This window comes from Colossoma macropomum, unplaced genomic scaffold (genome assembly GCF_904425465.1).
Source record: "Colossoma macropomum unplaced genomic scaffold, Colossoma_macropomum, whole genome shotgun sequence".
Lineage (NCBI taxonomy): Eukaryota > Metazoa > Chordata > Actinopteri > Characiformes > Serrasalmidae > Colossoma > Colossoma macropomum.
This window is the reverse complement of record NW_023494796.1, coordinates 28,179,749-28,194,089: the sequence shown is the minus strand read 5'-3', so window position 1 is coordinate 28,194,089 and position 14,341 is coordinate 28,179,749. Positions and strand designations below refer to the sequence as shown.

Sequence of the window (14,341 nt, the reverse complement as noted above, 5' to 3'; positions counted from 1 at the left end):
GCGTCACACATAAAACACACGCAGCTTGGCTAGATGGTATTTACATGTTAGTTGATATTTATTAGGTGCTTAAGAAAACATTTTTGTTAATTTACTGTACAAATTTTGTATTTACTATTATATAATCAGTTATAAGAACCACGTTTAACAACTTAAGTAAATGTAAAATATCTTTATTGTGCAAAACAGTTAAAAACAGAACTGAACAGATGACTTTATCCTCACCTGGAAGAGCTTAATTGTTGCTGGCTTGTCAGCAAACACAGAGGAGAACGCTGTCGAGTTCCATTAGGCCCAATCTCGAGCAGGTACAGCGTCCTTACACTGCTGACTCTATAAAGACCGTTTACTAACTCTTACTTTCTCTTTCTTTCTAGATATCATTCGCCAGCCATCAGAAGATGAGATCATCAAGCTGGCCCCTCCCCCTAAGAAAGCCTGAGGTCAATATTTGTGACCTTATCTCTTCGTCCCTGGCGCTCCACCTCGTCAAATCATCTTCAGCCCCCCCAATCACCAAACCCCACCTCGCCCCCTTCACTTACCACTAGCCATCACTAACAGCCATCGCCAAACGCTTCACACCACGGAGGCTCGAGAAGTTTCGGAAAAATGGAGAGCGATACGGACAGTGATAGATGGAAAGATGGAAAGGACCAGTAAAGCAGTTGTTGTTGTACGCTTTGTGGGTCACTGCTGAGGTTGTGTCTCCTATGATGGGGAAACGTGTGTGAGTATGTAAGCTTTGCTGGTTTGAAGTCTGTATGTGTGCGCGAATGGGAGAGAATTTTTATTTTGACTATGGCAACGTTGAATCAAGCCGCCAACGTAAAGGAGACTTCTTTGTTTCCCCTAATTCCTGTGGTAAATATCTAGAATGGCGATAAATCATCCTTTTACAAACCACCTGTAAGCAGAATTGACATGGCTATACATTCCCTTTAAAACGCAAAAGAATAACCTGCAAAAATGGTCGAAAGATTTGTCAAAACTCATTTAATCGATATTACAAAGCCGATATTTGCCTTCCATTGAGATACGGTATTTGTGTGTACATGAAATACAAAAAAAGAAAATGACTTATTTTTATTATTTCCTTTAAGGCTGAAATATAAATATCCTAAACATTGTAATGATTATATTATGAATTATGAAGAATATCTCATCACATAGATCATACAAGGTCAACAATGCTTGATCTGAACACACACCGTTGAAATGGTGTAGCTTTTTCGTTTGTTTGTTTGTTTGTTTGTTTCGTTTTCTTGCCCAAATCAGAAGTGTACCTCTTTTTAAACAGTGAGATGTTAGGCTTTAATACCTCAAAAATAAAGAAACACTGTCTAAAAAAAAACAAAATAGAGAACTAAATAGTGACCAAAAAGTCATCCATTCCATATTTTATTGGCGTCACTTCCACAAAATGACTCTTGCACAAGTATAAAAGGGCAAATTTAAATGTAGGGGTTTGTATTTCATTTGATATAAACTGTGAACTTCATTAATTTATTTAATCGTCTTAATATAGTTTCGAATTACACAAAAGGTCATATGTAGTATGATAAAATTGTACAAATATTCGGGATATTTAATATTATATATAATATTGCTACTATAAACATGAAGCATACTGCACACAGTTATTATAGTTGTAGCAAAAGAGCTACGTAGATAATATACATGAAGTAGCAAAGAAAGATTCAAATTCTGAAGCAGTGTAATAGTGTGGAAGTCTCAAACTCTGACATGAATTCCCATTTGAATTCCTAACTGTACGAGTCATAAGTGCATATTCATTCTCTCTAGACCATCATGTCATTGCCCAGTTGAAGAAAGACTGTTGATTAACATTAAATATTTGCTCGATCACTGTGTCTTCTTCCCCAGCCTCAACAGACTGTTGCTTTCGCTAAGCTAAATACCAGTATGCATTCATGTCATATAACAACGTAAATGAATTGAAATGATTACGAAGCGAATAATGTGTTTTCTGTCAATCAACTCTGGGGATGTAGGATAGAAGTTCTCCTGGACTTGAAAATGTCCTCTGTTTGTGAAGTCCCATTTCCCGGTGTTCAGTTTCAGCACCTGCAGGGTATCCGTGGTTCTTTACTCTGTCATTTGTACAAACTGTGATTTAGCGAACCCAAACCGCCATCTTGTAAAGTTCCAAGGTGCTGAACTAAAACCTTTCGAACAGTGCCAGTTTGGGAAGGTCAAGAAAAGAAGGACCTGAATTAACATTTGAATTTACAAACTCTTTTCTCTATCTTTCCTTTTATCTCCTTTCCTCGTGCCAACAGTTGAAACGTTCGTTGGATTGCGCTCTCGGTTTTGTTTCGTTTCGTTTTGTACTGTTAGCTGTATTAACATTAGTGTTGTCAGACAAAGAGTAGGTATCCTATGCAGCTTCATTCCTTTCGCCTCCAGACTCCTCACGGCCGTCACTAGAATTAATTACAGTTCAATCTGAAATATCTTCAGAAGCTCCGGATGGTGGTTGGCCACCTAGCGTCAAGCCCTGACGTGTAGTTACCAGATCTAACTGATCAATCTAGCAGATGTTTTCTATTGAGCTTGCCTTGGAAAGCACTGAAAGTACTGAAAATTCTCATTTGAAGGCAGGTAATGCTGGTTTCTTCTAGATGTAGGTCAGTACTGTTTATAATACCATTCATTTACTATATTTAATCACAGAATTATAACCGTTTCATGAAGCAGCTTCCTGTGAGGTGACACAGAATGTCCGGTTCCTATCAGTAAACATTGCTGACTCTAGAACAGAGCATTTCGCATCAGCCCGCTCTGAACGGGTACATCTTAACCATTTAGTTATGCAGTAATTTTGAAAAATGAGTGGAATTTGCTTTTAAGATTAATAACTGAATAACAATTGTAACATGTGCAATTAAATCCACAGTTTATTCTCTCAAGTTGCCTCAAGTTGAGCAGTAAGAAATGCTGTGTTCAGTATTTGGGCTCGATAATGCACTGCATTAACAATAAGTTCATATAGTTAAAGAACTAACCTAGTGGTACTGACAGTATGCAGGCTTACAGAAGTGGACTGGATTAAAACCAGTTGCTTTCAGTTCTCAGTTGAATTAAGGCTACAAGGCAATACAATAAGGTATAACGACACCGTTATGAACCACAGGGCTGGACCTGGATTGGACCACATCCCGGGCCTTCTCATGTCTCTTCAGATTTTCATCACGATCCTGAATATTCTTTTGAAGACATGCAGAACCTGCTTGGTTTAGGCTGAGGATCGAAAAGGAGGTTGTTTTTGTCGTTTCATTGTTGTAAATTGCAATGTTTGTGACCACGTGACTTTGGTAGTTTTCCCTGTTTGATCTTTTGGTAATTGATGGATCACGTATTTAGCTAGTTTGAGACTGCATCTCTACATACACAAGCACATTCAAATCTGTCTCCAAAACGTTACCGTTGCACCGATGATACAGTCCAACTTCGAGAAGATTTATTGGTTTCTCTGTTGACAGCGAAGTCTAAAAGCTGGTCACATGCTGAACCTAGTCTTTCGCGTTGAGCCTAACATTACCACTGACCCCAGACCAATCGAAAAAGGGCTTGACATGTCCTCACCTCATTTGTGATCTTGTCAGTCTGTGGGCAGTTTTCTCCAACAGCTTTAATCACTGCTTCAACTCGCGAGCTCTGCCACTACATGTGAATTCCCAGCCTGTTAACTTTGACGCACCGACTTTGTTAATAAAGGTACCAAAAGGGTTCTTCGGAGTTATGCTATAGAACAAGGGTTCCCAACCCTGCTCCTGGAGATCTACTCCATCTGCAGATATCTATCAGACCTGATCCACCTAATTAAGAAAGTCAGGAGCTGTGAACATTACAGGTAGGACTGTTAAGTTAGGGTTGGAACTAAACAAAAAAGGCAACCCTGCCATAGAACCACTTTGGTTGCTGTCATTTACCAGAATAATGTAGACGCTTAAGAATTGCGAACACGCCTGATGCCATTCTACCATCGCAGTGGCAGTACGAATGATGTAATGACCGGAGTGGCAAGTGACCATAACACCGCCGACAAAAATAGCTTTCCTAAAATCTTAATTTTAATTTTAAGAATCACCTAATGCTTCTTGAGTAACACCACTGACATAGTCTTTCTGAGGCACCTGAAGCTGTCAGTAGCTTAACCCAAATTCATCAGAAATTTAATCGTCAGCAATTATTTTATCAGAATACAATGACATTATATATTTAAACTAAGTTTAACCTGCAACAATGATTGAATACATTGTTTCACGTAGAAATACTTTCACATCTGTGAAGTCACTGCTGATTTTACTGCACAGTATAAGTAAAAATTACTCAAATAAAAATCAGAAAGAAGAGTCATCATAGTTTTTGTTGGATAATTTGGGAATAGAACAAACGACACGCTGACTTCAATGTTCTGTGGTTTAGTTTAAGCGCATTATTATGGCTTCAAAGTGACCGCAATGTTAGAATGACCCAAATGACTGGACACTACAGATGCGGTAGATAGAGATTGCTGGAATATTCTTTTAAAGAATCTGCCACTGAAGTTTGTTCCTCAATAGCATAACCTCAAAAAACCTTTCTGGCACCTTTATGTTTAAATGCGAATGAAATTTCTCATCAGTGGGCTGTAAAGTGTTTAAATACATGGCACAGTGGTTCTGGGGGATGCATGTGCCAAGCTGTCAATCACTCTTTTCCATGGAATTTGATTGGTTAGAGTAATAAGGGGCGAGGCTGAGAGAAGTGATGAAATGTTTTTAGGACCGGCTCCTTTCCTAGGCATGATGACTCCACATAGGGGTAATATTTGCGTTCCTGCTATGCTGTGTCTACATTCTAACATAACTGTCCTCTTTCTGGTCCATGGGCACTTCTTTAAAAAATTCCCCGAGCTCTATGCAGATCCTATCCAGCAGCAAAGGCACTGTGCATATATGTTACATATGTTGCTGGCATTGGTCTTGGTCATTGTAACTCCACATGCAAGTCATTAGAGAACTCTGTAATTGTGTCCAGCCAAATAACTGACCAGTAATCCAAAACAGCATGAGACTTTTTTGACATTTGCAATGTATGATCGGTAATAGGCCGCTGTCTTAAACTCCGTGTGAAGCCGTAGACGCGTAAAAAACGTCATATCGTCAAATTGGATGTCATGATATTAAGAACATATCAACTTTAACAATGCTGCAAAAACGATATAGCGCTAAAGATGAGTCGTTATTGGCCATAACTTGTTTGATCTTAGCTTTAGTATTACAGAAAAAAAAAAGTCTTACGACACAAAGAACTAACCGTGTTCAAACCTAAAAAAAAAAACTCTGTTATTTCAATTTATGAAGTAGTTTTTTTTTTTCCTGATTCTGACTGATATTTTCTCCTATAAGTACGTTGTAAATATATATTGTGAATTTATAGCGGTGTGTTTTATTATTGATTTATTTATTTAATGCAAATGTATTTTGTTTTTGTGTACTGAAATATATTTACTAACTGGAACAATTTGGGAAAGCGTGACTTAACAATTGTAAAAACAAGTGTCATGGGCCTGATTTTGGTGTTATTTCACCAGAAAAGATAAAAAAAAAAAAAATGTTGTTTTTCTTTTGGGGTCTGGGCTCAGGATCCTTTTGCTAGCTGCCAATAATATTTTCTATTTTGAAACTCTTTATCTAATTCAACGATTTTTTTTGTTTTTGTTTTTTTTATTTTCTCATTGCTTTATAAGAGTGTTGATTTCTGTCGTTTACCTGCAAAACGTAAGACATGAAGATCTGTATTTATTCATTTCTGTCCTTTTTTTTCACCTTTTATTTCTTCCATTCTTCCAGCTTTCACGCTAGCATCAGAAGATATTTGTAGTTCGTGTTTTGGTTTATCAGATTTCTGATTTGAAAACCTTCAAGCCAACATAAAACTGGCTTTTTTTATTTAAAGGGGCACTCCGGACTAAATTAACAGTTTAACCCGTCGCTATGTCTGCTGTAAATAAGCCTTCTCGCATCTTACAGTGGTTCACAATGGCCTCCAGAGTGAGACTTTCCGGTTAAAAGATTAGAAAAAGGCACCTTCTGATGACGTATCTTGAAGGTGGTAGGAACTTTTGAAAAAACTACAAATACCTTGGGGTGGATACTTGATGCATGGCTGCTTTTTTCCGCTGGCTAATGCAGAAGGAAGCCAGATAGCTGACATTACTGCTAGAAAGCTGAATAGCACATCTGTATTTATTAGCCTTTACATCAGGGGATGTCTTTAGCCTCATGAAGGTTTCCCAGTGATGTTTTTTTTGCTAAGCATGCTGGGTATTGAGAGAACATTGATGAATGCAAACATAAACAGTTGAATTCTGTCAAACGCATAAGACTGAGGGACGCAACGCTGCACTCCAGAATACTGCAGAACATGGTGAATAAGATGCTAATTTCAGGCCGGTGTGCCCCTTTAACCGATGTAAATCATTTGTAGTTGGTTGTTCTCTTTCTAACAATGCTTGTTTGCATTACACAGTAGTACTTTGCATCTGAACATGTTTTTGCTTGACATATTGTGTAGTGAAACGTTTCTGAGGCCACTGGCTGTAAAGCAAGAAAACCTTTAAGGAGCTATTTTTTTTTGTTTGTTTGTTTTATTTTTACTGTTTCAGCAAATTCTGTGATAATGATATGGCTTAAAATGGGCAGTGCCATTGCTAACAGGGTAAACATTCAAAAGAGGCCTTGGAGCACCAATCCTGCAGTACAGACTGGGTTCAGGGCACTTTTAAAAACCAGTTTATAACTTTTACATCACAAAAGCGACGTAGATAAAGTTCTGAATGTAGGTGAGGTTGTGTTTTGGGTGGGTACAGTAGAAATGACGTTTGGGTTTGAATGTGTAAACACGGTTTGAAAGGTTTATGTAGAATGTTTGATAGTTGAGAAATTGTTAAGATGGATATGCTGACGGATTAGACGACCTAGTTAACATCTTCTGAGGAGATGTTTGGATTTAGCATGTGTTGGCGTGAGTAGCAGGGAAAACTACAATTATTAAATGTATTATTGGTGTTACAATGTTATAAAGGCTGATCAGCTGTAGAGAAAAGTCAAGTATGACAAATATGGCCAGTTTCCTAGGCCCAGATTAAGACTAAGCCTTGACTCCACTGCACTGCAAGACTAGGCTTAATCCTTGTCTGGGAAACCGGCCCATAAAGTTTACATTAAGTACTAAATTACGCTCTCATGCCTTGATATATAGTGCCAACATAATTAGTCTGCTTTAAGGCTGGGGGGAAATGCTTGAAGTACTAATCTGTTATCAGTGCTATCCACAAACCATCATACTACAAATGCAGTATATACTAAATGAAGGCTTGTAGCTCTGGGTAGGCTGGAGTGCCACAATGTTTGTGCTTGTAGTTAGCAGTATAGCTTTGTATCGAAGGTGATATTGCTACAGTCTAGACATCCCCATCATGAAGTGGGCTAGAGTAGATGTGCAGTTTGAGAGTGGACACGAAAATGTAGCTGACTGGACATTGACACGCTGTAAAAAATGCCATCTTTGGAGCAGCGCCACTTTTTTTTCCCAATGGTTCGTAAACCAGTCTTCAGGGAACCCCCATTTGTGCTCCAATCCAACATAAATTACATAGAAATAGAACCAAAATGTGGACAATTTGGGGGTCCCTGAGGGCCACTACCTTAAAGAACCTTTCAAATGAGTGGTTTGACTTGAGCTTTTTGAAGAACCTTCCATTGAAAGGTTCTTTAGGGGTTCTTCTATGGCTTTGCCCCAGTGGTTTTCAAACCAGTCTTCAGGGAACCCCCATTTTTGCTCCAATCCAACACATATTACATAGAAATAGAATCAAAATGTGGATCATTTGAGGGGTCCCTGAGGACCACAACCTTAAAGAACCTTTCAAATGAGTGGTTTGACTTGAGCTTTTTGAAAAACCTTCCATTGAAAGGTTCTTTAGGGGTTCTTCTATGGCTTTGTCCCAATGGTTTTCAAACCAGTCTTCAGAGAACCCTCATTTTTGTTCCAATCCAACACATGTTACATAGGAATAGAATCAAAATGTGGATCATTTGGGGGTCCCTGAGGACCACTACCTTAAAGAACCTTCCAATCAATTGGTTTCAGTTGAGCTTTTTGAAGAACCTTCCATTGTAAGGTTTTTTAGGGGTTCTTCTATGGCTTTGCTCCAAAGAACCCTTTTTGACACCTTTACTTTGAAGAGTGATGCTATGAACAGTCAGTGGTTCTGTGATGTTTTCCTGAAAGGTTCTGTCTTGTTGTGTAGTTTTGTTTGGCATGGCAAGTGAACTGGTGAGGACAAATATATGAGTAACGGTAACAGTTAAACAACCTTTTTGCTGCAGTCGTGTAAAACCTCTATAGATCAAGTCAAATTTAGGCCACAACAGCGCAGAAGATCTACCCACCTATATAAGTGGTCCACAACATCGCTAAACATCTAATCGTGCCTCGTTAGAAAAGGACACTAAGTTAAAACGGCTAGAACAGTGGAATAGTTTGCCAAACGCTGCAGTTGTTGCGCGTAACCTTGATCAGTTTTGCTGATGTTGCTTACGAGGCCCATTGAGACATGCACCAAATCGAGACACACCAAGAACTCTCTTCTTTCTCCCTCCTACCCTCTCTTTGTCCCCCTGACAGCGAACCCCCTCAACTCCTCATGGGCTGTAGGCTGTTAGATTTTTTTTTTTTCTTTCAAGGGAAAATTGGATAGCTGTTTTGCAATGACAGCATTATTGCAATGACACAATTAAGACGTGGTATTGAAATATGTACATTAAATTTATGATGGAGTAAATTAGACTAAACTGAAATGATGCCATTATGTCATTGTGCTGAAATGAGTATAAATATTATATTATATATTAAAATATATTTGCTAACCTAAAAATGTGTTTTTTTGTTTTTTTTTTTTATTCTTTTTAACGTCACAGGTGTGGAAAGTCATTTTCAAGTCCGTTGCTGGAGGTAAAGGTCGTGTGCTGAGAGTCAAAGCGAGTTACGGTCATGTAAGCCTGTCATGCTCATAATCTCGAGGTGCATAAACAAACTGCTACACTCACATACAGTAAATATTATTGAGGATACTGAATTTTAAAGAGAACTTAGCAAGAATATATATATAGTTTAGCCGTCTTGGTTCTCCTTGCTGTCTTTTAGACATAACAGTAGAACAATTTTCACCACGTTTTTTTAAATAGAAAATATTGGCTGCTTCATGAAGAATAATTATGTGGGATTATAGAATAAAGATTTTTAAACGCCCCTTTGCTCCCCTCCTCGAACCCCGCCCCCCCACAAAAAACACCACTAGAGTCCGTTTTCATAGCTTTCTCCACAGCTATCACTGACCTAGCATGGATATTAATCCATAAACAACCTCAGTGAACATTCCTGTACACTGGAATGAGATATTAGTCCATAAGTCACCTAATAAACACTCCTACACTTAGAAATAAAGGTTCTGTACAGGTACATTTTTTGTTCATCAAGGTACAAACAATGTAAATGTGCCCTCAAAGGTACAACATTGGTTTTAAGGTCCAATTGTGAACCCTAAATAAGTTTATCCCAGGTGAAAAATACATATTTGTACCTTTTCATATCCTAATGTTTTAAAACAGAACAGTAAAATAAAAAGCGTGGAGACGAGACGGGGTGTGTGGAGTCAGTACAGCTTAGAAAATGTCACTTATCAAAATATCATTAGTCCGTAAGCAACCTCAGTAAACATTCCAATACATTAGAATAGGGGGTATAAATACATAAACACCCCTATACATTAGAAAAGGAGATACTAGTCCATAAACAACCTCAGTAAACACCCCTACTGAAACAATTGATATTTAGTAGTTTATATTTAGTTCTTCAGGCTTTGTGTAATTTTCTGTTTTTGGAAAATTAATAACTTGTACAAATTAGAACTGTTGCACTGCACTATACATAATAAAAAGTGTCAGAACAATTTACTGTAACAGCCCAGCCTTGAGCTGGGCCATCTGCAAGACCAACTGCAGCCAGCAGAGGGAGGCAAAGAGCTCCTCCCTAGCAATCAGGGCAACCAGCATCACCTGTGACCGGCCTGCTTAAGCTCCATCCATGCTCAGGGTTGAGCTGACCTGCTCCTGAATTGTGTCTTGGCTTCTTGAAGCTTTGCACTCCATCTTTCATTTCCTTGTTTACCTTCTCACCTGACAGTCAGCACGCAGCATTTCCATTCACGTAACTGTATATGGATAATGAAAACACATTCCGTAGACACTTGTCTTCAGGACAGTGTTTTGGATTCATTCCTTGCTCCTGGTGGGTGGCCTGCCCAGTTAACTCTGGCCTCCTGTACTAGAAAACCTGGGTTTGGTTCCATCCCGGGACGCGTCCCCCATTACGTTTGCATTCTTCAGAGTAAAAGCGGAACTGTGGGAATGTGTAATCGCAGGCAAAGAAGGGAAGAACAATTTATAACACGGGTTGTGCTTCGGACCCCGAACTTGGTGAAGGACGTGTCTTCCTGAGAATGTGAGTGAATTATCTACTGTTGACATCATATCTTCATTAGTATAATGTCGATTATGCATTTGAGACCTGAATATCGACCTTCGTGACGTTAATACATAAACACGTATGAGGTGGTCTAAAAACACCCACAAACTCCGACCCACCGCTTCTGTCTTTTAAATGATTATTTCAGGTTACAGGGCGAGAGGGCATCTGAGCAGTGCTACTTTTCTCAATTTTATCAAATCAGTCTTACATAGTGCAGCTTTAAATTACTTTTCAGATCCTCAAATACCATATCCAGTCTTGAAGAGGTGCTCGGTTGGCATTCGGGACACAGGAAGTTGGGGTGCAGATTTCAGGAATGTTTAAGAACTTTATGTATTTATCGATTTACTTGTTTATATTTATATCCCTGCACTGTTGAAGTCAAGCTTGCGTTTTCAACACAAAGCCAAGTCACTTCCTTCACCGGCTGTCGGCTGCTTCACCAAAACTCAGGCAATTTTAGCAGCCTTATATAATTTATTAATTATATTATTAAACTTTAAAAAGTCAAAATATTGTATAAGCAAATAATTTGTAGTGAGGAGAAATGCCACTCTGTAATGTCGCCAGGGTTTGTCTCAAACACTAGAGGGCGCTCCCAAGCAAGTCCAAAATGAATGGGTTAATATGGAGCATTTGATCAAAATCATAGTTTATAAATGCTTAAACATTAAATACACTTAAACATAAAATAATACATTCATGTCCTGAACACAGAACAGCATAAAACATTTTAACACCGCTGTTATATTTTTAAGCACTGTTGAACTCCAGTTTTAGGACTTTATAACAGCACCTTATGATCTTGACGTCAGTGAGTGAATCGGTAGCAGTAATGCCAACCAATCAGCACTTGGCAACAGTAATGCTGACCAATCAGCACTTGTTACAGTAAAGCTAACCAATCAGCACTCAGTAGCAGTAATGCCAACCAATAAGTGCTCGGTAGCAGTAATGCTAACCAATCAGCACTCAGCACCAGTAATGCTAACCAGCCAGCAATCAGTAGCAGTATTGCTAACCAGTCAGCAGTCAGTAGCAGTATTGCTAACCAAACAGTGCTCAGTAGACGTACTGCTAATCAGTCAATGCTTGATAGCAGTATTGCCAACCAATCAGCACACAGTAGCAGTAATGTCAACCAATTGGCACTCGGTAACAATAATGCCGACCAATCAGCACCTGGAAGCAGTAATGCTAACCAATCAGCATTCAGTAGCAATAATGCCAACCAGTTGGCACTCTGTTTGGTTTTTTAGTTAAAATGAAAGGAAGGTCCTGAATAAGTGGTTAGAAACTATTTTAACGTTTCGTTTTAGCCGTTTAGCTCCGTTCGCCTCCATTCACTGAGGACTCGCTCGCTTCACAGTCATGTGTTTGATATAACGGTAGAAACAGGAAGTGGACAGGCTCCCCTTAAACTGCCTCTGGTTTAATGTCCCATGTTTTGGACATATTAACTGCTTACTGTGCATTCCAGTGTTGAATCTCAGCGCATGACTGTGGACGTGACCCTGTCAGTCACCGCACCACATATCACCAATCTGATTGGTCACCACTCAGTTCATTTGCATAAAGTTCATCTAGAAAGAGCGCGAGCCGAGTGAGCCTGTGCACCAGCTGTCAGTTCTATGTGTACATTGTCCTCTCTCACCATGTTATACCACACTGTGACACGTTCTGTTTGATGTAAATTATCCAGATGTCCTTACAGTGGTAGTGATGGGAACCAGGGGTCATGATGTCATCATCAGAAATACAGCCCTATCGTTTACTATCCAAAACCACCAGCGAACCTCTGTGTTAGTGTGGAGCTTTTATATGGAATTATTGGCAAAATAGTGAAAAAATACGTTTTCTTTGTGGACTGTTTTGCATGTGTATGTGGTTTATTTGCTGCCTCGCTCATTTTTACATTGTTATGATGGGCTTATGGCCTTAAAGAGGAATTCCACCAATTTTTTAAAAGCTACCCCTAATTAAATGGTTAAGAAGAGTCGTTCAGAGTGGTTTGGTGTGAAATGCTCCGTTCTAGAGAAACTAAGTCAGTAGTGGTGGTGATAGGAACCAGACGTCCACCTCTAAAAGCTCCCTCACAGAAAGTTACTACATGAAATGGTTATGAATTCACTGCCAGTTTTTCCATAGTTTTGACATGAGCTTTTGGGCTACAGTGTATTTTTCAATGCAGGGTGTTGGGAGGCAAAATGGTCCCCAAAGAAAACCGCTTTTTCCAGATTTTCCACTATTTTCCACTATTTTCCATCATCAACATTCCATAGAAAACTCAGACGACACATATAGGCTCACTGGTTGTTTAGATAGTAAATAAAATGCCTATATCTGTGTTGTAGTCATGGCGACGCCTGGTTCCCATCACCACCACTGTAAAGAGATCTGAGTCTGTAAGCTTCTCCACAATACAGCATTTCACACCAAACCACTCTGAAGGGCTCTGCTTACATCTCAGCATATGAATTATGCAGACATTGATTTCACTTAGTTATCATTCATGATTATTTAGGAAGGAAAGGATGATGGATTTGGGGCTGGACAATATGATGATAATCTTTATTGAGATCAATGATGTCACAGTACAGTTCAAAATGCTTTTCTGACCACGTCGTGGACGTCGTCAGTAGTTCTAGACACTGACCAGCTGCATGTTTCTTTATAAGGAGAGTAAAATTAGTCCTGTTTAACTGGATCTACACCCAAATTATGGTTCTTCAAGGGTTCTTTAGTAAAGAAAATCATTATATATATATTTTATGAACACTCAAAGAACGTTCAGCATGAATAAAAGGTTCTTCAGATTGATGGAGAATGTTACATATGGTGCTATATAGAAGCTTTTTGGTTTCTATATAGCACCAAAAAGGGCTATTCTGTTGTTCCAATGTCAGGCTTGTAACAGTAGAAGAACCGTTTTTGGTGCTATAAAGAACCCTTTAATCATGCAAAAGCTTCTTTGAGTGTTCATGGTTTTATACAGAACCTTTTTGTTTTACTGAAGAATCCTAAAGAACCATCCTTTTTAAGAGTGTAGTGCCACACAGTATGCTGGCACTATAAAGAACCCTTTAATCTTGCAAAAGCTTCTTTGAGTGGTCATGGTTCTATATAGAACCTTTCTAAAGAACCCCGAAGAACGATCTTTTTTAAGAGTGTAGTGCCACACAGTATGCCGGTGCTGGAAAGAACCCTTTAATCATGCAAAAACATCTTTGAATGTTCATGGTTCTACAGAACCTTTCTAAAGAACCCCATAGAACCATCTTTTTTAAGAATGTGGTGCCACACAGTATGCTGGTGCTGGAAAGAACCCTTTAATCATGCAAAGGCGTCTTTTGAATGTTCATGGCTATGTAAAGAACCCTGAAGAGCCATATTTAAATAGTGTAGTTTCCCACAGTATGCTGGTGCTATAAAGAACACTTCAATCATGCGAAAGCTTCCTTGAGTGTTCATGGTTCTAGATAGAACCATTTTTTTTACTGAAGAACCCTGAAGAACCATTTTAACAGTATAGTGCCACACAGTATGCTGGTGCTTTAAAGAACATTTTAATCATGCAAAAGCTTCTTTGAGTGTTCATGGTTCTAGATAGAACCATTTTTTTTACTAAAGAACCCTGAAGAACCATTTTTAACAGTGTAGTGCCACAAAGTATGCTGGTGCTATAAAGAACCATTTAATCAAGCAAAAGCGTTGTTGAGTGTTCATGGTTCTAGATAGA

The 14,341-nt window shown here is 38.8% G+C and overlaps 1 protein-coding gene across 1 annotated transcript in view; it reads left to right on the top strand.

Moving 5' to 3' along the window:
• Positions 1–8,950, top strand: part of LOC118816703 (astrocytic phosphoprotein PEA-15) — a 55,353-nt gene extending 46,403 nt beyond the window's left edge. The window contains exon 4 of the mRNA XM_036583239.1: positions 378–8,950. Within this exon, the coding sequence (XP_036439132.1) occupies positions 378–442 (65 nt within the window). The 3' untranslated portion in view covers positions 443–8,950. The remainder of the gene's footprint in view (positions 1–377) is intronic.
• The last annotated feature ends 5,391 nt before the right edge of the window (positions 8,951–14,341 follow it).